At 42.6% G+C, this 22,495-nt stretch overlaps 2 protein-coding genes and 1 pseudogene across 5 annotated transcripts in view; 1 reads left to right on the forward strand and 2 right to left on the reverse strand.

Annotated features, from left to right (window-relative positions):
• Positions 1 to 3,666: 3,666 nt before the first annotated feature.
• LOC308245030 (glyceraldehyde-3-phosphate dehydrogenase-like) lies at positions 3,667 to 4,795 on the reverse strand (annotated as a pseudogene). The gene has a single exon. The product of its transcript is annotated as a glyceraldehyde-3-phosphate dehydrogenase-like (transcript).
• A 4,763-nt stretch (positions 4,796 to 9,558) lies between these two features.
• Positions 9,559 to 14,262, forward strand: SLC25A4 (solute carrier family 25 member 4). The gene is made up of 4 exons (XM_080661563.1): positions 9,559 to 10,010; positions 11,372 to 11,858; positions 12,330 to 12,470; positions 13,821 to 14,262. Exons 1-4 carry the CDS (start codon positions 9,900 to 9,902, stop codon positions 13,976 to 13,978), a joined length of 897 nt encoding a protein of 298 aa, XP_080517689.1. The 5' UTR covers positions 9,559 to 9,899; the 3' UTR covers positions 13,979 to 14,262.
• A 2,348-nt stretch (positions 14,263 to 16,610) lies between these two features.
• CFAP97 (cilia and flagella associated protein 97) overlaps positions 16,611 to 22,495 on the reverse strand; it is a 28,690-nt gene continuing 22,805 nt past the window's right edge. For all 3 annotated transcript variants that reach the window (XM_080661552.1, XM_080661553.1, XM_080661554.1), the window contains exons 4-5: positions 20,954 to 21,104; positions 16,611 to 19,543 (exon numbers count right to left, since the gene is read on the reverse strand). In XM_080661552.1, coding sequence (XP_080517678.1) covers positions 19,416 to 19,543; positions 20,954 to 21,104 — 279 coding nt within the window. In that variant the 3' untranslated portion in view covers positions 16,611 to 19,415. The remainder of the gene's footprint in view (positions 19,544 to 20,953; positions 21,105 to 22,495) is intronic.

Below are 22,495 nucleotides of genomic sequence, written 5' to 3' on the forward strand. Positions count from 1 at the left end.
GGATCCAAACTCTCCAGCTAAAAGAGTAAGAGTGTCAATTTAGAATTTTTAAAAATGAAAAAAAAAAATACAGAGTTTACAGGGAACATATCTCAAACGTACAGAATAGTTGGAAGTAAAGGAGTATAAAAAGATAAATTAGGCAAATACAAACTCAAGGAAAGCCGGTATTGCTCTGCTCACTTAGGGGAAAACAACTTTAAGAAAAGGCATTACTACTGATAAAGAGGACTACAACTTAATGATAAAAAGTTAAATTCACCCAGAATCTTGTATAACTTTAAAAACAAAGCCCTAAAACATATAAAGAAAAACTTGACAGAACTACAAGGAGAAATGGACAAATCCACCATTAAAGTGGCTATGATTTTATATGGCAGACAGTATGTTATAGACAATCATATTTCTGCTGGTATAATTTCTTCTGCTTTATATAATGAAATTCCACATACCTACATTTCATAATGCACTACAAAAATTATGGTGAGTTCCTGGTGCTCCATTATTGGGGAAAAATTGTACTAGAAATTGAAGCATGTTAGTTCCCTAATTATTCAACAAACACTTACTGAACAGCTGTTATGTTTAAGGTATCACGTTTAAAGAGTCAGTTGTTGTACATATGTTGTCAGCCATTCAATAACCACGCATAAACTGGAGTTTCAGAGATTTGTAGAGAAAACTGCTCTGAAGTCTCTCTCTTCCTACAGTCACTCTCAGTTAAGTGTGAGTCTCCTTCTTTTATTTATTGATTGATTGAGAGAGAGGGAGGGAGAAATTGATTTTTGGTCCATTTACTTATGCATTTATTGGTTGATTTTTGTATGTGCCCTGACCGGAGATGGAATCCGAAATCTTGGTGTATCCAGTTGATGCTCTACCCACTGAGCTACTTGGCCAGGACTGTTTCCTCCTTAAAGAAATATCCCTGCCCTAACCAGTTTGGCTCAGTGGATAGAGCGTCGGCCTGCGGACTCAAGGGTCCCAGGTTCAGTTCTGGTCAAGGGCATGTACCTTGGTTGTGGGCACATATCCAGTAGGGAGTGTGCAGGAGGCACATATCCAGTAGGGAGTGTGATGGATGTTTCTCTCTCATCGATGTTTCTAACTCTCTATCCCTCTCCCTTCCTCTCTGTAAAAAAATCAATAAAATATATTTTTAAAAAAAGAAATGTCCTTGATGGAACAAACAATAGTAAGTTTCCTGTTAACGTAAAAAAAAAACATTGAAACCTGTTAAGAATTTTTGTGAGTTTATTTGAGCCAAACTGTCGACATATGCGGAGAAACAGAACCTCAACGAATTGAGATAATACTCCGGAGAATGGTGGGTTACATTTGTATTTATACATTGCCATCAAAGGAGGGACAGAGGTGGGTTACATGAAATTCATTGATGATGGATTAAGGAGGTGGGATAAAGCAAAGCGGAGGAAACCCCTGGGATTGGATAAAAAGTAAAATGATGGACACATACTTAGGTGGGTGCAGGAACAATTAACACGATAATGAAGGAATTTGTGGCATCTGTCCTGGCGCCCACCACATTAGGTTGTGCCCCAGGGGCTCCAGTAAAAGGGAAGTTACAGGTTACCCAGACATTTCAAGGGTGTGTTATCATAGATGCAAAAAGACAGATAGGCTCAGTTAAGGTGAAGGTTGACCTTGTCAGTGAAGATACCGGCCTAGGAGGTGACTACCCACCATCACTGCGTTTAGTTAGTTTAATTTCAGACCATCCTTTGTGGTGACTTTAGGTCTCTGAGTTTGCAAGACTGTCATGCAGGCCTCCCTGAGCTTGTCAGATCAGCATGTGGCCCCTTTCGTCCACATTCCAAAATTATGATGTCTTTAGTATATTATCTTTTTTTTTTTTTTTTTTTAGTCCTCACCTGAGGGTATTTTTTCCATTGATTTTTAAAGAGAATGGAAGGGAAATGGCGAGACAGAGCGAAACACCGATGTGAGAGAGACACACTGATTGGTTGCCTCCTGCATGCCTCCAACCAGGGCCGGGAGCCTGCAACAGAGGTATGTGCCCTTGACCGGAATCGAACCCAGGACCCCTCACTCTGCAGGCCGACACTCTATCCACTAAGCCAAACAGGCAAGGCAGCATATTATCTTTTAAAATTAAGAAAATACTAAGCAAGAATGAATATTGACGAACTCTGCTGTACAAAGCAACTTAGTTTCAATTAAGAGACTCCCTCCGCCTAGTGGTGGAAACGATTAGCGTCCCCTTGTCTCTCTGCTGTTTTCCAGTGCAATTTCAGGAATTTCTAAACTCCAGGAATTTCTATGGTACTAAGCATGGGGACGGAGGGCCATGGGGTCTGGATAGTCCTTTATCCATGCTGTTGGGTCCTTATTACTTTCTGATCTTCAGTCATGGCCCCGTCAAGGTCACTCCTGACACCTGCCTCATTCCCAGCCCTGAGGCTGTCCAGGTCTGGCTTCCTTCTCGGCTAACTCTGGTGTCCTTGAAACAAGGTATTAGTCCACCGCTGCGCACCACGCTGGGGCAGGAGAGCGGCGCCTGGGAGTTGCTCTCCTGCTCATTGTCATGCATGGATGAACTCTGAGGCTGCCTCTGACCTTTGTACTAGGGCAACGGCTGGCCCTTTCTCCCTGCTTCTTGCTGCCTCTCTGGCAATCTTCCTTTCCCCGCAGATTTGGGAAAACTTGATGTAATCATTGAAAGGGCGGAGTGGGCAGGACACGGTGCTTCCCCTCAGGTAGTCTACCAAATCGACAGTTTATGTCTGAATTCTTTCTCTTCCTCTGGAAATTCTAATGCCACGAATAGACGACTTTCTCTGCTTTCTGCATGTTTTCTTTTTCAGAGGCAATGACATAGAATGTCCAGCTGACGAAATGAGGAAAGGGTCCTGGGGTAAAAGAAGCATGATAAGAAAACAACCCCTCATTCATTAAAATTGCTAATTATTGTTCTTTAACAATACAGATGAGCAAAAATGGCCCCTCCAATAACCTTCATTAGACATTGATTTTAATAGGAACAGGAATAAAGCAAGTGTTTAAAAAAATGATTGGTAGGGTGTGTGCAACACTGAATACTAGGGAAGCCAGCTCAGAATGTACTTTGACAATCAATCAAGTTCACTCCAGGTGAGTAATGGCTTTATTCACAGAGAATGCAAGCCGGGGAAAGCAGAAGGGTAGAGGTGGATGGTTATGGTAGGAAGGCATTACTTATACGCACATAAAAATAAGCTTAATTGTGCCATAAACTACTGAGATGCTGTTGGCGTTTTGGATAAAGTAAGGAGGGGATGGGAAGATGAGAGAAGTGGATCTCTGTGTAGGAATGGGGGAGGGGGCCTGCCTGTGTGGGATGGGGGAGGGAGTGTGCTGTCCCTGCGGGAGAGTTCCCAGGCTCTCTGCCTCCAGCAACCACTGAGTCAATTCTCCAGGGAGGAGGGTCTTCAGTCCCTCTGATCATCTTTTTTTTTTTCTTTCTCTTTAATGACTCAGAGGTTCCTCTGCCCCCAGAAGTCACCTACTTTATTTATTTATTTATTTTTTATTTTTGGCTGGGTACAGTGAACTTTATTGATGGTGCACGACAAAGTAGGGCTCCCTACGCTCCTCCCCTTCTTTAGGGGGTCTGGGATGGAAGCGGTGGCCAGGAGATTCTCAGTGTGTCGGGGGACTGATCTGGGGCAAGGACTCCCCAGCAGCAGAGGGCCTCTCTTCCTCTTGCTGGGGCTGGTGGTCCAGGGGGCTCTTACTCCTAGGAGGCCATGTGGACCATAAGGTCCACCACCCTGTTGCTGTAGCCAAATTCATTGTCAGACCAGGAAACAAGCTTGACAAAGTGGTCACGGAGGGCAATGCCAGCCCCAGCATCAAAGGTGGAGGAGTGGGTATCACTGTTAAAGTCGCAGGAGACAACCTGGTCCTCAGTATAGCCCAGGATGCCCTTGAGGGGGCCCTCTGATGCCTGCTTCACCACCTTCTTGATATCATCGTATTTGGCAGCTTTCTCCAGGCGGCAGGTCAGATCCACAACTGACACATTGGGGGCGGGGACATGGAAGGCCATGCCAGTGAGCTTCCCATTCAGCTCAGGATGGCCTTGCCCACAGCCTTGGCAGCGCCAGTAGAAGCAGGGATGATGTTCTGGGCAGCCCCTCGGCCATCACGCCACAGCCTCCCAGAGGGGCCACCCACGGTCTTCTGGGTGGCGGTGATGGCATGGACTGTGGTCATGAGTCCCTCCACGATGCCGAAGTTGTCATGGATGACCTTGGCCAGGGGGGCCAAGCAGTTGGTGGTGCAGGAGGCATTGCTGACAATCTTGAGGGAGTTGTCATACTTGTCATGGTTCACACCCATCACAAACATGGGGGCATCCGCAGAAGGGGCAGAGATGATGACCCTCTTGGCTCCGCCCTTCAAGTGAGCCCCAGCCTTCTCCATGGTGGTGAAGACACCGGTGGATTCCACAACATACTCAGCACCAGCATCACCCCATTTGATGTTGGCAGGATCTCGCTTCTGGAAGATGGAGATGGACTTTCATTGATGACAAGCTTCCTGTTCTCAGCCTTGACTGTGCCTTTGAACTTGCCATGAGTAGAATCATACTGGAACATGTAGACCATGTAGTGGAGGTCAATGAAGGGGTCATTGATGGCGACAATATCCACTTTGCCAGAGTTAAAAGCAGCCCTGGTGACCAGGCGCCCAATGCAGCCAAATCCGTTCACTCCGACCTTCATCATCGCGTCTCAGGGTTGTGGCTGCTGGCACAGCGCAGGAGGAGAGGCTGTCTGAGGAACAGGAGGAGCAGAGAGCCAGAAGTCACCTGCTTTAAATCCTGATGCCTAAAATCCCTCTCATGCCACTTTTTGGTTCATACAACGTGAAAAACACAAGTTCTGACAGTAACACGTCGGAAGTCGTGCACCTAGAAGTATAAAAAGAGCGCTACTTGGACTCATGCCACACCGCGGGAACAGCCTTGTAGGCAGCACAAGTGCGTTGGTACCTGCCCCGCCAGGTCCTCCAGGCTGCAGTCTTGCCTTCCTGACTTTTGCATCAGCAGTTGCCCACAGAGTGTCGGTGTCCAGAGAAGGCATTCACAATGAGTGTGGAAAGATGAAAAGGAAAAGAATGAATGAATGAATGAATGAATGATGTCCATTATCCAGATAGTTTCTATTTTGATGGGGAAGAGTAGGAGGAAAGTGGAGTCCCAAGGGAGCTGATCACTAAAGGGTAAGAAGTTTCTATAAACTCACACACTTTGCAGTTCCACAATTTTGCTTGGCATTCGCTAAATGGGAGCTTGTGGTTGGAGTATTTTGCAGGAATACTTGTGATTTCTGCAGATATGTATGATGTGTTTGTGTGTGCCCACTTTAATAAGGTCACTATAAAGGCACTTCATTTTAAAGAAGGCATTGCTCTAATTAATTAAGCTACCCTGAGGAATAACTGTAGAGAAATAATTGCATTTATTTTTTGTCTTTCCGAAGCAATACAGAATGAGTCTGTTAACCACCTTTGATTGAAATTCAGCAATTCATATGTGATCCTATATGATCAAAAAATAAAATTTGCAGAGTTCTTCCCTCACTGCTAAGCTGAAATTCACCATGTGAACAAATAGTCAGAGTGTGTGCAAGTTCCTACAGGTTTTAGATATTCACCAACACACAGGCATCATGCAGTCACCACCATCAGCAAATCCTTAAGTGCTTTTCTTTCTTTGCCTTTGACTCATTAGCAGCTCCCATTCTCTATTCCCAATTCAGTAACGTAGATTAATTCTTTATAAGCTCCCAAGGAAAGTCCAAAGGCTAGCTCAGTGCCATCTCTCATTCCTGCACAGCCCCATCCCCGCCTCCCCCAGGCTGCAGGAGACCAAGCTACGTTTGAAAGCAGAGTTTTCTCTCTCATCTCCTAGTGGCCTGTCCATTCTCTCCTTGGCAGAAAGCCACTGAGCACTGGGACTGGTGGGTGGACACATGTTCTGCTGAGCACCATTCTCTCGCGGCCTGTGTAAGTGATACTTGGATCTTATGATCACAGGCAGCTCATGCTCCCGAGGGCATGCAAGGTCTCCCATTTCTGAGAAAGTCAATGGAGGGAGAGGTCAGTGTATGAATCTCCACGGGTAACCTCTTGTCAAGGAGTCTAGCTACAGCTCCTCTGACACGGCGGGGTCATTGGACAGAAGCCAAGGAGAAATATGATACCTCTCATTTAGAAAATATGAAAAATTAGCAACATTGAAACAAAGATGATACTTCCTGAATTAAACATTAACATCCCAAATTAAATATTAACTTAGTATTTAATTTAATTTAAGTGTCTGTTAAAGTCTTCTGGTGATGTTTAAATAATTGAACAAATTGACAGTGAAAATAAATCCAGGCATTTAAGCAGATAAAACTTTTCATGTTTGAAGTGGTTGAACTATCACAAATAAATTGTTATTTTTTTAAGTTCAGTAATCAAATAAATCATAGTATGATGATTTCATAAATTAAAGCTATTTTAAGAAATTAATACATGAAATTAATACGAGAATTAGTAATATAAGATAAATAATGAAGAAAAGAAACTACTTAAGAATTAGTGTTGGATACCCAAGAATGGTATGGAGGAAAATGAAATTAGATCATACCTTTTTATAATATATAACGTAGTGTTAGATTAAAAAAAAATAACGACCACCCTAAAGAATGTGGGTTCAATTCCTGGTCAGGGCACAGGCCCAGAGTGAGTACAGGAAGCAACAGATTGATCCTTCTCTCTCGAATCAATGTTTCTTTCTCTCTCTCTCTCTCTCCTTTTCCCTCTCTCTAAAATTAGTAAGCATGTAAGGATTAGTAAGGATTTATTTTAATCCTTGGGTGAGGATTAAAATAAATAACTACCAAGAGAATTGGAATAGACTACCTAGTAGGGCAAATAGACAAATCTATCTACAAAAGAGATACATTTACACTGAAACATGAAGTATACCATCATATTATGGATCTGTTCATATTTAAATAAATAACACTTAGAACAATGTAATAAAATAAATATCAAAAGTAAACAAAATGAAAAATACTCAACATGTATTTATTGGCCTCGATATATGAAACATTGTTGTAAACATGAAGAAGTACTCTGCTTTTCTGCCATAAGTGGTCAAAGGAACATTACAAATTTATGTAGAAGGAAAACCCTGACAAATTAAATCGAATCATATGAACATGTATCGTTTCATGGCGATTAAAGAGGCACAAATTAGAACTCATAAAACACAAATAACTAAAAGATTATTTTTTTTCAAGCCCATGTTGGAGGAGAATCTGCGGAAAACAAGAGTCCCATCTATATTGCTGGTGGCTCCACACTTATGCAGAGCAACTGCTAAATATGCACTCAAAAAACACACACAAAACTTTTTTTTTTTTTTTTTTTTTTTTAAATATATTTTATTGATTTTTTACAGAGAGGAAGGAAGAGGGATAGATAGTCAGAAACATCGATGAGAGAGAAACATCGATCAGTTGCCTCTTGCACACCTCCTACTGGGGATGTGCCCGCAACCAAGTTACATGCCCTTGACCGGAATCGAACCTGGGACCCTTCAGTCCGCAGGCTGACGCTCTATCCACTGAGCCAAACCGGTTTTGGCACACAAAACTTTTTAAATGTTCAATCTATCCTTTCCATTTTGGGAATACATGAGAAGAAAAACACTGAAGGGAGAAAGTAAAATTTGTGCACAAGTTTTATATACCAGCACTATTTTTCATTATAAACTTAAGAAACATCTCTAATGTACAGTTAGAAGGAAAATGAATTAGGCAATGTTAACACGATGGAATACATAACACTCTTATAATAAGAAACGACTAATATGTGGATTGTGTTGATCCGTGGAAATCTATATGTGAAGCTGTGGGTAAATAAAGTTAAACAAGTGACAAATAGGTCACCTGCTGAATGTAAGGTTCTTTTTTTTTTTCTTAAATATATTTTTATTGATATCAGAGAGGAAGGGAGAGGGAGAGGAAGACAGAAACATCAATGATGAGAGAAAATTATTGATCGGCTGCCTCCTGCACGGCCCCTACTGGGAATCAAGCCCGCAATGCCCTTGACCAGAATCAAACCTGAGACTCTTCAGTCCGCAGGCTGATGCTCTGTCCACTGAGCCAAATCGGCTAGGGCTGAATGTGAGGTTCTTGAGGACTGAGACATCTCATTTTGAATTCACAGGGCCAAACTTCGTTCCTGGAACTCAGTAGCTCAAGTGTTTGTCGAATGAATGCACAGAGGGCTTTTCTGCTTATCCTGAGTTCTTGACCTTCTGCCTGCTGTGACCTTGGTACATTTGCACTTGGTTAGCGTTCACACAGCTCACCTGCATTTCCAAACTCTAGCCTGCCCCAACCTCAGATAAATGCATCTCCTTTGCAGTCCTGGCACCCAACCAGTGACCTCTGCTCCACTGAAGTGTCCAGACCCCGGGTGACACACAGTCACAGCTCAGTCGACACCCAACCTGATGTCTGCATTCATCAGCAAGCTCTTGAAAAAAAAAAAAAAAAAAGGAATAAACTTGTCAATGTACAAAAGAACAGGAACACCCATGGGAAAAGAATTGAACAGGGTAAAGAGTTCAGAGTTAAAAACGAACTGCACTCATCCTAGGGGAAGGAACAGCTGTATTTGCAAACCTGTGTGATTATATGAATTGCCTGGAAAATATTAAGGATCAAAGCTCACAGTGATATATTTGAGGGAGGGGGTGATAATTGCAGTCAGTTTCCTAGGACTATATAGCATACGTCTTCCCAAGTCCAGGTGCCTGTAAAAAGGAGGCAAGTTCGGCCAAGGATTCGACCTTCTCTTAATATCCTGCTCACCCAGCTGCTCTGGTGGGAAGCGGCCAGCTGCCTGAGTCCGTTCTGCTCAGAATATGTGCTGAGATTTCCTTTGAGAGCAGAGTGTCCTATGGGGTCCCTGTTCTTAGTGTAATCGGGCTGTTAGGGGTAACAGGCTGACTAACAGAAAGGCGGTAACAGGCTGACCTAACAGAAAGGCAACACACACACACACACACACACACACACACACACACACACACACACACACTGCTAAAACAGCTCTTCACCTAGTGGCCCCCTGCGCGCGGTCTTTCCTGGTGCGCGAGTGCCAGGCACATGAATAATTGAAAGCAGAATGAATGGCTGAACCGCTGAATGGGCAGAAGAGGGGGTTCAGCAGGTTGCCAGATTGTATTGGGTAATCACTGCATCAAGTGACGTTAGTATTTATTTTGGAGGATCTTCGTTATTTGTGAGAGCACACAACTTCGAAGAGGCCCGGATCCAGGCAGCGAGGGACACCATTCGGGGAAGAAGAAAAAATCAGCCTGAAACGGCCCGTGCAGGCCCGAGGTTAAAGCAAGCCCGGCTGCAGGCATCCGTCCCGAGTCGGCCCCAGCCTAAGCCGCCTTGTGCTATAAATACAGTGGCCCACATGCTGCAGAGACACGGTGTTCCCTCTGGTCGCCGGGACAGATAACATGATTGTGCCCTTTAAACGTCCCAGGCTGAAGGCACAGCCCCCAGCCCACCCCTGCCTCCCGGAAACGCCTTCGCCCCCTTTGCCCTCTGCAGAAGAGGGGGGCGGCCAGGGGGTGTCCAAGCACCTGCCCAGCCAATGCGCACTGTGTGCACGGCCTCGGGGTCCCTCCTCCTCTCGCGAGAGGCCGGGCGGGGGATATAAGGAGGGATGCGGGGCGAGGCAGGCGGCCCCTTCGCGACGCGCAGGGACGGAGACGGGGTGGCTGTGCCTGGCCCGGCGGAGGCGAGAGCAAGAGCGCGGCTCCCAGAGGCTGTGTGCGCCCGGCTGGCATCATGAGTGATCAGGCTGTGAGCTTCCTGAAGGACTTCCTGGCTGGTGGCATCGCCGCTGCCGTCTCCAAGACCGCGGTCGCCCCGATCGAGAGGGTCAAACTGCTGCTGCAGGTGCGGACGGAGCGGGCGCGGGCGCGGGCGGGGGCGCAGCGAGCCAGGCGGCGGGCTGGGCGCGCGGGACGCGCTGGGCGCAGCGGCGAGGGGAGCGGGTGGCGGGCGGGCTGCAGCAAATCCGCGCTAGGCCACAGGCCCTGCGACCGGCCTGCCAAGGGGAAGGTGCCCCCTGCGCAGACCGGTCCGGCGTCAGTAGCAGATTCCTGGTGTCGGGTGGCGCGCAGCGGCCGGTGTCTATATATGGAAACCCACCCGGAGTGGGTTACAGCCAGCCAGATCCTACGCCTGGGCCAGCGCTGGCACGCACTCAGGCCTCTTAGGTCGGACTCACCTTTTGATTTCCAATGTCTCCTTGCTCGCACCTTTCCACCTGCACCCATCTTTTACAATAACAACCTTAAACTAATTATGACAGAGGAACTCGCTTACTGTGTATCCCATGCCCCAGGCTAGAGGATGACATATATATTTCATTCATCTTTATGTAACCCCTGTAGGGCAGGTATTGTCTCCTCCAACTTCACCTTTGAAGAAACAGGTTTTGAGAGATTAAGCAATTTTTGGAATAAACTCAGATGGCCGTCCTTACTCACTCATCCTTTCCCCCAAATCGTTTCCACTTCAGCCTAGTCCCTGAATGGCATACCATCGTCATCATCACTGTCGTCACCACCACCCTCCCACCTATCCTCTTTTCCTCACTTGTCCAAAAGACATGGGCCTATCAGCGAGGAATTGGGCCTCTTCCATTTGGGAGTCAACATGATCCATAACAAGAACCCCAACACATTGCTCACAACAGCAATAGAGCCCTCAACAATTGGTTACTTGGATAATAATGTGCCTGAAAATGTCCAGGCTGTAGTGCCTAGTGGGTTTATTCTCTTTCTGTTAGAACAGCTACTGCTCAGAGATCCTGGTCTCCAGGGAGACTGGAGTGCCACCGAGGAATCCTCACCTCCTGCTCATCATGTCTATAAAGAGCACAGGTGCCCTTGGGGGTGGGGGTCTCTCATCATTTCTGTGCCCCAGTAAGTCCCTAGCACAATTCTGGCACCTAGGAAAATTCAGCACATAAATGACTCTTCACACAATTCAATCATCTTTTCCATCTATTTGGGGCAGAACATTTTCTCTCAAATGCCCTGATAATTGAGGCAAAATTGGATTTTGGGGCTTGTGAGCCAAGGAGCTACCATTCATTTACCCCGTTTGTTTTATTTCCCCATACATTTTTTTTTTATTAAAAAGCAAATCAAGGACGTGCAAATGTTCTTTTTCTCTTGCCCTTTTCTCCTTCTCCCTCTGTCCTCCTCCTCCTCACACCCAACTCCTCCCCCGTGCCCGCCTCCCCGCAGGTCCAGCATGCCAGCAAACAGATCAGCGCTGAGCAACAGTACAAAGGGATCATGGATTGCGTGGTGAGAATCCCAAAGGAGCAGGGCTTTCTCTCCTTCTGGAGAGGTAACCTGGCCAACGTGATCCGTTACTTCCCCACCCAAGCTCTCAACTTCGCCTTCAAGGACAAGTACAAGCAGATCTTCTTGGGGGGTGTGGACCGGCATAAGCAGTTCTGGCGCTACTTTGCCGGTAACCTGGCTTCCGGTGGGGCAGCTGGGGCCACCTCCCTCTGCTTTGTCTATCCGCTGGACTTCGCCAGGACCAGGTTGGCTGCTGATGTGGGCAAGGGTAGCGCCCAGCGTGAGTTCAGTGGTCTGGGCGACTGTCTCACCAAGATCTTCAAGTCCGATGGCCTTGGGGGTCTCTACCAGGGTTTCAGCGTCTCTGTCCAGGGCATCATTATCTACAGAGCTGCCTACTTTGGAGTCTATGATACTGCCAAGGGTGAGAGAAGGGCTTGGGGGGCGGGGGGTGTGGCCTGGGGAGGAGGAGGACCTGCAGACAGGACCCCGAGGGATCTGTAACTCACAAAGGGCTTTATATGTATTAATCCTGTTTTTTCCTAGTCTCTGGGCTATAATGAGGCTTCAGAATGAGGCGGTGATGAAGTGAGGCTATAGAGCTAGAGGATTCTCCTTATCCTCTACTGAAACAAGCTCTGGCCTCGAGTTATTGAGAGGAAGGGCAGACCAGCCCCCTCTTCCCATGGCTCTGTCAGTTACTGAGTGTAGCCTGGACCACTTCAACACGTCTTGCCTCAGAACTCCGGCTTGCCTCGGTGCAGCCAGGGTAGCCAGGTCCTGCTGGAAGAGGGGGCCTGGAGGTTCCGTAGCCTCTTCCCATCCCCACCTGCTTTTTGCGGAGCTGCTGAGAGGAATCACTTCATCGCCATGTGGCTTTTGGCTCTGCCCACAGGGATGCTGCCCGACCCCAAGAATGTGCACATTTTCATCAGCTGGATGATCGCCCAGTCCGTGACGGCGGTGGCGGGGCTGGTGTCCTACCCCTTTGACACTGTCCGCCGTAGGATGATGATGCAGTCTGGCCGGAAGGGGGGTAAGCCTGGCACCTACTGATCTAAAGCATAGTTTTCCTGCCCGAGGAGAACACTGTTTGGTACTGTTTTCAGGCTTCACTATTCCAATTGTTAAAATCATGCGATAAGAATTTACGAAAGAAAGCTTCTCAGCTATTTCTCTAGAGAACTTCGTTATCATATAGATAAGAACATAAAAAATAGGATATTTAGAGGTTGACTTAACTAGGTATCTAGCATGATAGAGGCCCCCTTTTTCTTACAGCAGCGATTTTCAACCCGTGTGCCACAATAATTTTTTAAATATATTTTTTATTGTTGGTAGTATTACAGGTATCTCCCATTCTCCCCCCTCCCTTACTCCCCTGCTTCCAGTCCCTACCCTCCCCGCCAGGTCCTCACTACCCTATTGCCCGTGTCCATGGGCAATGCATATAATACATAAGTTCTTTGGTTATCTCATCTCATCCCAACCCCACACGGAGGTATGTCAGTCTGTTCCATGCCTCCATGCTTCCGGTCTTACATTCTGTTGGTCAATTCATTTTGTTTATCCACAAGAATTTTTAAAACATGCAAAAGCTGATTATTTAGTCAGGGACACTAACCTCTTTTCCCTTAGTTAGTCAAATAAAAAAATGACAACAGCCAACACAATAGCTATCCGGAGTGAATGAATCAATTTTGTCAGATTGGCAAAATACGTATTTTTGGTATGACGAAATGTTAGTAATTTATATGTGCCATGAGATGAAAAAGGTGGAAAATTGCAGCCTTAGAGCCTGGGTGCAGAAACAAGGGGGAGAATTGAAGTAATTAGCTGGTTTAATTTACAATGATTCTTCTCTTACCTCGTTAGGACAGGCAGGGAAGGGTGCCTTAGGTGGACGAGGGATAGCCTCAAGCAGCCTGCTGCGATAGAAAAAGTCTTAGCTCCCTTAGGTTGAAATATATGAAATTGCCATTTTTAACGTAAAAAAGTCATGGTAGTTTCCTTTGATTCAACCTAATAGTTGTGGCCCTTTTAACTGTGTTATCTTGGACTAGTATATCCTGAGACTAGACCTTATTTTTCTCATCCATAGAAAGGGCACTACCCAGTTTAACACTTCGGTTCCATCCTGCTTCCGTTTTACAGTGTGATGGTCTGTGAATTAGCTGGTTAATTGCCACAGTGCTCGAATTAAAGGAGCAGGAATGACAAGAGAGCCGAGCAGTTATGCAGGGAAGGGATGTCTAGTTGAACGCAGTGTAGAGCTGGGAGTTGGAGCTCAAGCGACTTATTTGTGACACTGTGTGCAGGGGTCTCTCAGGGGAAAAGTCTCTTTCCTCCACAATTACGGAGCCCTTACCAGCATTTGTTTCCACAGCTGATATTATGTACACGGGGACACTGGACTGCTGGAGGAAGATTGCCAAAGACGAGGGAGGCAAGGCTTTCTTCAAAGGTGCCTGGTCCAATGTATTGAGAGGCATGGGCGGTGCCTTTGTGTTGGTGTTGTATGATGAGATCAAAAAAATTGTCTAATGTTATTAAAGCAAATTCACTGCTTCCAGACCTGTTTGTGTGGTTTAATAGACTCTTCCTAGGGGAAGGAAAAAGAAAGATCTGGGATAAAACCAGACTGAAAGGAATACCTCAGGAAAAATAATGGCTTCACTGAGTGTTCATTAAACCACGAATGTATTTTGTATTTATTTTACATGGAAATTTCCACAGAAAATATAAAATAACATATCATACTTGTATAATTAACTGAGGAACTGATAATAAATAACTGAATGTGAAACCAATAAAGATCACTTAATGCACCTTCTCTATTGAATGCTTATTAACTGCCAAATGGATTAAAAAATAAGACCATAAGTGCCTATTTTCTAGCATCACTCACTTATAAATCAGTGGCCCAGCTTTTAAATGCCAAATATTATACTATTTACATGTACATACCTACAATGCTTAGAGTTCTGGCTTCCAAACATGAACAGGTGACGCACTCTGACCTCACACCACGTCACTATAGGCTCCAAAGTGGTGACACCGATCAGGACTTCCATAATCTGACCTTATTTTATGCACATTCACTCAGGTCAGAAATTCTGAGGTTCCACCAAGAGCTTCAGAAGTTTCAAGCGTTTTGCACGAATAGAAAGTGCTTTGTATCAGTGCCATTAGAGAACTGTGAGACAGAATATTGTAAGTGGGCACTGTTCATTGCACAGCATTTATCATGCTAGTATTTAACGATTAGGTTCTGTGGGAGATACAGGAAGACTGGAACCCATCCTGGAAGAAGCTGAAACGGGGGCAGGAGCGAGGAAATGGCATTGTTACATAATGTAATGTTTAATAGAGTGAATCTTGGTTGCGTAGAAGGGGGGAGCTGAAATGTGGAAGGAGTAGAAGGTGGACCTTGAACAAAATAACTAGATTTAGATACATGGCTCTAGAAAGCATCTGCCTGCGGCGTTAGATACATGGGTACAGAACATTTCTGCTAGCACTTCTCTGTAACAATTTAGCAAGACTTAGCAGAAAAAGTCAGTTTTGGATTTGACTCATAAATTTGTGAGCAAGAGGAAAAGAACTACAATTTCAAGTGGGAGATGAGGCACTTTGGTCCAGAAGCCAGTTCATACAGCTCTAGCTTAAGAGTGACTGGGAGGAAACAAGCTCCTGGGTTCCAGGCAACGCCTGAAAGGCGGGCACGTGCCTTTTATTTCCCCTGACAGATGCTTTGAGGGGTGTGGTGCCTCTGTGCTTCCTTTTCCTTATCTTTCTCCCAAAACTCTTACCCTTACTCCGTCCTGATCCCCAATAAGAAATTGGCTGCCTTGTTCTATGCTTTACCACATCCAAGGTCACATCTATCCTAATCTAGTAGGTATCTTTTAGAGGAAATGGGCTGCTTCATTTGATGGCTGCCCAAATCCAGGTTCAAGGTTAATACACTTATTTCACTATGAAGATCTGAGATTTACCCTTTTTAGAAAAGTGTATTTATGGTTTATAGAAGATTTCCATATTGGCAGACCAGGTGATGCAAACCATGCACCCTCTCACAACTAGAAAAGGGCCTCAACTATCTATACTAATAAAAGGGCAATATGCTAATTAGACCAGGTGGACTGGCCATCTTCCGGACGTCCGACTTTCTTCTAGACAAAGCCATAGCAGTGGGGGCCGAGGCAGTTGGGGGCACGAGATCAGGCCAGCAGGGGAGGGCAGTTAGGGGTGATCAGGCAGGCAGAGGCAGTTGGGGGCGAGATCAGGCTGACAGGAGCGGGCAATTAGGGGCAATCAGGTAGGCAGGCATAGGCAGTTAGGGACAATCAGGCAGGCAGGCAGAGGGGTTAGGGGCAATCAGGCAGTTAGGCAGAGGGGTTAGGGGCAATCAGGCAGAGGCAGTTAGGGGTGATCAGGCAGGCAGGTGAGCGGTTAGGAGCCAGCAGTCCCAGATTGCGGGAGGGATGTCCGATGGATGTCCTAAACCGGCAGTCGGACATCCCTCAAGGAGTTCCCGATTGGAGAGGGTGCAGGCTAAGCTGAATTTCGAGCACTGGGCCACTAGTTTAAAATAAAAATCTGCATGAAGGCACTGAGGAGCTAACAAGGCATGGAAAAATATGGGGCCAACATTTTGGAAGGAGACAATGCAGAAGTAAGTCTGACATGTTTCCTCATCGGATACTTTTCCCCACTTGGAGCCTGCAAATCATCAAAAATTCAGCTGAGATGTTGAGGGACTGGAGAGTTTGGAAGCCTCCTAGGGAGAAAGGGACAAGAACAAATCCTTGCCAAGGAAGGGGAACCCTGATAAGCTTGTTTTGGATTAGGACCCCAAAGGGTGATACCCTAGCAGTAAGAGTAAACTGGGACTAGTTTGGCCTTGCAGTCAATCTATAACAGTGTGCCCAATATAGCATTGTAACAATTTTACAAAACAAATTTGATAATGTTGATAATGTGGTTTAAAGAAACGACTGATCAAGAACAGAATTTTAAGAAAACTCTGAAAACTCTATAATGAATACCCTCCTTCCAACTTAATACCCTCCTTCCAACTTCATTCTCACTAATTCTTAGTTTTGTGCAGCATGTAAAAGTTGTTATTCTAATTTTTCAAATGGGAACAAGACCATGCAATTGAGAGAAACATGCAGGATCAAAACTCAGTTATCTTTACTTCTTTTATTTCTTTCTTTCATTAAGCACATTTTCTAGGATGGTATATAATCATTTATAGGTAAAGACTTTGGCATTTAAGATATTAAACATCTTATGAATTGAATTATCAAAATATAATAATTAAACTTATATCTTCAGCATTATATTGGTCATAATACTTTTCACAGTGTGCAGTACTTGAGTCTGAAGATGGGACACAAACACTCACATCCCTCACAATAACCTCTTTTTAAAGTTGTCTAGATAACCATTTTGGACATTGGGGTTAATGGTTGAAAACAACTGCATTACACTATGTTTATAAGCAAACCAAAACATTTTATTTGTAGTAGTAGCTAAGAAAGTGGCTTTTAATGGATAGTGAAAAAAGGAAGTAGGGAAAGCCCAAGATAATAGCTATTCCTTAGGAAATTATTTTAATAGTTCAAAATCTTTCACAGAATCTTATGGAAAAGAGGCAATATTAGTTTAGCATTTGACAGATATGAAAATTACACTCAATAAGAATGTTGCCTAATAATTTAGACCTTGGGTTAGTATAATTTTGCAGAAGTAAATCTTCAAAGTATAAACAGCAAGGTACAAGTGAAACATATAAAGTAGTGCTAGATGATCCTTCACTTTTTATGTTCTTGAAAATGAATACAGTTATTACGAGCCCTTCATAAAAAATGCCTCTTAAACTAAAACTTCAAAGTACCTTGAAGAATATCACATTTTTCAATTCCTAGCCTTCTATTTCCACTTATCATATATAAGTAATAATAACAGAATTATAAATTGTTTTAAAAAAAAAGAATATTGTTCTTCCTGACTTTTACTTCACGTTGAATCCCTGATATCAGTTATATTTAGATGCACCTCCCTGTCAAAGCAGTACAAATAAAGGCATTAATTTAGTATATAAAAATCAAAGTACTGCTTTATCTATGAAATTATGTGTTGTACCTGAAATATGGCAAAGACCATATAAATGTTACTAGAGACTAATGTCATTATGGACATTAAAAGGTTTGACATATATTTTTTCTAAGAATGTAAAAATCAATTAAAAAATACTGGCTAATCACTATTGGACTGATGTTCAAATGCTGAGTTTTAAATTCAACGTGATCTTATCTCTCCTTAAAGATAGGTTGTTATACAAACATGAGAAGTACAGTAAGTTAAAAACCAAAACCGTGTATTAGTATAGCTAAATTTTATATGTGGAACAGCGCCAAATGACGTAAAGACCTGTTAACCACGACAGAGCATCAAATAACAGTGAAGGAACGTGTAGCCCAAGGAAAGCAGCAGAACAATCTGACAGTCAGGCTGTGTTCACATGAATTGTTTTAGTCCTACTGTTTCCACGCTTCTCATGCCCTACCTTAAACAAAATCGATGAACGTAAACTAAGACCAAGAAATTCTGAATTGATCTTCAGTAAAATGCAGTTTGGCTTTCTGCATACATGCTACAGAGCTTGAGTTAACCCAGAAAAATACAAATATTCTTATTGTGGTTACAGATCACAAATGCATATTAGAAAAAGAAAGTTTTGGCATTTAATATGGAAATTTTCCAACATTCTAAGGACATACTAAAAAGAGGCCAGTAATGAAGACAATGATAACTAGAACAGCAAGCACAACCATGACTGAGATATACTTTAAGAGCTTACAGATTGAAAAAAAATAAACATAAATTTTAAAAAAGAGCCTACAGATACAGATTGAAACAAAACAATTAGCAGACATATAAAGTAGTCTCAATAAATAAATATGTGATTCTCCCCCCAACCCTCCTTTATCATTTATATTTTAGTTTTCTTTTTCAACCCTTAAAACCACTACCTGGAAGTTCTAAAGCTGAGAGACAATGCATTTCTTTCTTTTCTCTTCTCTTAATTTAATAAATACTAAATATAACACAGCTTGTTAACAGTATCATTTGAAACACTGTTCTGATACAACTCAGATCTACTTCTTGAGATTGGTGCTATTTTGCTGATTCAAAAAACACTTGCTTTTGCTTATGATGATCTGGTCCTTGGACAAACTATTCACAATGTAAGTAGACTGTATCTTGAAAGCCTACCTTATTTTTCAGCATCATTAATAGTACTTTCCCTGAATGTACAAAACATTAAAGAGGAGATTCTAAGTGGAACTTTCTAATACTCACAGTTTGAAATGGTTTGGAATGGTTGATGAAATGTTAAGATATAACTCAGCTCACTTACACAGAGGTAGAAGATACCTCTGGCGAATCATAAGGACTGCCCTAGTAAATCAGGTCCACCAATGAAAACAAATTTCAAGATTTGTTTCATTAATAAGAAAGTGTTACAATTAAGTTATGAGTCATACCACCCTAATCCTAAAGCAAACAGAAAACAAAGCCAGTCAAGTTTAGGAGTAATGTTCAGGGTTTAAAGCTAGAAGTGAAAATAAAAATAAAATGAGATGTATATAGTTAACATCTCAGTGCCAACGTGCAGTAATACAACTGTTTTATCAGCAGGAGAGCTGAATCGATCTCTATGCTGAGACAATATACATGCATTTATCTAATACATATACATCTCATATAAATAAACCCTCATACGAAACACTGACTTTACATTAAATTGCCTTTGTTGAAAACAATTTTGCATTGAGTACAATAAATTACAACTTGCTGTTGTACAACTTAAAATTCTTAAAACAGAGATGTTTACAAAGAGAATTATAGTTATGTACAAGAGCACGTCAATAAGCATTGGATGAACAATGTTTAAAGTAAAAAGTTTTTATAACCAAGCTGTACGAACATTAGGGGGCTTAGGTCTTAGCAACAGGCCACTGGATTTGTCAGAAACTGCTCCCTCACTCTTACAACTGAGACCACTCGTAGCACTGGATGTCCTGGAAGCGCCTCCTGAAAATACACAAAAAATAAGAAATGATCTGAATTATTTAAATAAAATACATAACTCATCATCTGATAAACTTCCTTTCCTAATTTTAAGTTCAGACTAAATTTTCCTTTCCTATCTCTCTCTCTCTCTTTTTGATCTTGAGGATATGATTATTAATTTGAGAGGGAGAGGAAGGAGGGGAGAATCATCGATCATTTGCCTCCTATATCAACCCTGACTTGGGGGGGATTGAGCCTGCAACATTTTGGTATATGGAATGATATTTCAACTAACTAAGCCACACAGCCAGGGCAGACTGTTTTTAATAGTCTAATATAATTTTCAACCAGAAATGCACTTCAGAGTTCCCTATGGAACTTAAAAAATATACTACACTAGGGGATTTTGATTCAATGGATTCCAGGTGGGAACAGATGTTTTAAATAAATGTTTTAAATTATTCAAGTGCAAAAAACCCCGCCTGTTATATAACCATTATACATTTATTCAACAAAATATTTACCATATTCAAGACCTAATACTAAGCATGAGTTATTGGAACAGACCCCCATCCTAGTCACTGTACCAAAGAAGTAATGCTTAGGGAATGAATGAAGGGAATTACTAGTCATTTGACTGTGTCAGACTCACATGAGCACTAGGAAGTTGTGGCATGGGAAGTGGTTCCAACTTTTAGCACTGGCTTCTAGTATTTCCAGTTTAGAATGCATATATGAAGCAACAGCACAGACTTCTGTACAGAAGAAGATGTCTGGCCCTCCTGTATGTCGCAGACACTAGCACTGTCTACATTCTCAGCAACACACCACTAGTCAGATGTGTGAATGATCACATAAAAAGCTTTAAGGATTACATCTTATGACTCTACTGATTGCTGATTTTTGTTTTATTCAGTGAAGAAGACAGAGTACATACAAGGGCTGAAGATATTACCAATAATTCTTAACTGGCTGGGGAAATGTTTTAGCGACTTTTAAATAGCACATCTATTCATTTCTTCCTTTAATAAATATATTGAAGTTAAAAGTCTCTCTTCCATTATTTAAGAAAACTACTGATATTTTCAACTGTTTTTTTTTTTCTCCTGGTTTCCTTCCTGTACTGCCATTATCTGCTATAAATGAAACCTGAAATTAAGTGAACTAAAACAAAACAAAGCATGCCAGTGAAAAATCATAAAATGCATTTCAGAAGAAGGCATTTATCATGTTCTGGCCAGGTAGCTCAGGTGGTTAGAGCATCGTCCTGATATGCCAAGGTTACAGGTTTGATCCCCAGTCAGGGCACATACAAGAATCAACCAATGCATGCATAAATACTGAAACAACAAATCGATGTTTCTCTCTCTTTCCCTCTATCATAAGAAAAAAAGATACAAATAAGTACAAAATAATTGTGACTATGCTTACTCAATGAGCTATACTGGCTGAGAGTCGATCTCGCTCGTCTTAAGGATGGTGATGAGTTGAGATAACCCATATTGCGATGATAGTCCATTAGCTGTTCTGAGCGTTTCATGCCAACTGTTGGTTTCACGGCTTCAAGTCTCTTCAACAAAGCCTTCATTTAAAGACAATCAATGTGAAAGTCAGTGTTAGATAAATAGTAATATTCTTCCAAAAGGAAAACTATTTTTAGAACCTGAAATAGATGAAATTAAATAGGAAAGACTAAATCACTGTTGACATATTCCAAATAATATACTTTCAGGAGAGCCTAAGGGCTTTGACCTATCCTATAGCTAACCAAAGCCACTATGATTTTAACAGCTGATCACAGGCACATCTCTCTTTTAGATCAGGTTACAATCTTAGGAAAGGTGCTGTAAGGTGAAATACATTAAAGCTGAGTTTCTCATGGAAATGACATAATGGGAATAATAATGCTAAGAGCCCATGAATGACCATAAGCTTATTAAAGCTACAATAAATCCTTTATCTGGTTATCCAGCAGTGGCTTTCTACCTGTTTTAACTTCCCAGTAGTGACTCCAGGCTGACGAGGACATTGAAGAAAGGCTAAGGGGGCAGGGCTCTCCCACTCCTAATTTCTTCTGACCCAACTATGCTTTTTGAATTGTCTGTTTTATATACTGAAGTTCTGCATAAAATTAGTTTGAAAAAAAGAAAAGTTTTTGCTGTTAAGAAGTTTGAAAATCAAATACAACTATTATAGAATATAAAGCTTTATAAAGGTTATAAATCAACTAGCCAAGGCAACACAGTATCCAATAACATATAATAGGATTCAGCAAGAGTCTAATGTATAATGTTCTTAATTTTATTTTTCTTCTTCACAAATCAGGTGAAAGAGCTTCTTTAGTTTGCTTTTCCTAGGCATCATTGAGAAAGGAATATTTAAGTAGACCAATGAATTAGGATTGATCCATAGTGGTGGTTTATTATTTTCTTTATTGATTTAAACTTCCTCTGTAGCACATTGAACTTTATCTAAAAAGAGAATGCTGTCCTGCACCAAGATTCATATTAAAAAATCAGCCTCCTGTGTTCCATCACAGGACAAGTTTTCCTCTGCACAGTGTTTTCCTTTTTCCTCAACTTAAGTTTTCTTTTAATTGTGGTAAAATATACATAACAGAAAATTTAACATTCAACCATTTTTAAACATACAGTTCAGTGGCATTTAGTACATGTACGTAATTGTGAACCATCACCACTAAACACTTCCAGAACCATTTCTTAACTTGGTGTTTTGTTCTTAGCATTTTCACACCCTGCCCCTCTATTCTGAGGTTCCATCATCAGTGCTCCTGAACATTCCCAGAGAGGGGGAGAGGGTGGTAGAACAAGTCAAAATATTCAAGGGAAGAGTTGATTAGAAAGGGTGAGAAGGAGTTATATGACTAAACGGAGCTTGGAGACAAATGGCAGAGGTGCAGAACACATGAAGAAGCAGAAAGATCAACTGAGAGGATGCAGCCTGCCAACTGTT

This window comes from Plecotus auritus (genome assembly GCF_963455305.1).
Source record: "Plecotus auritus genome assembly, chromosome: 3".
Lineage (NCBI taxonomy): Eukaryota > Metazoa > Chordata > Mammalia > Chiroptera > Vespertilionidae > Plecotus > Plecotus auritus.

Bases quoted from the DNA above. Each gene is read 5' to 3' on its own strand.
- SLC25A4 (XM_080661563.1), top strand. From the start codon at position 9,900: ATGAGTGATCAGGCTGTGAGCTTCCTGAAGGACTTCCTGGCTGGTGGC. The intron at 11,859-12,329 runs GTGAGAGAAGGG...CTCTGCCCACAG, and splicing joins AGTCTATGATACTGCCAAGG to GGATGCTGCCCGACCCCAAG. The intron at 12,471-13,820 runs GTAAGCCTGGCA...TTGTTTCCACAG, and splicing joins GCAGTCTGGCCGGAAGGGGG to CTGATATTATGTACACGGGG.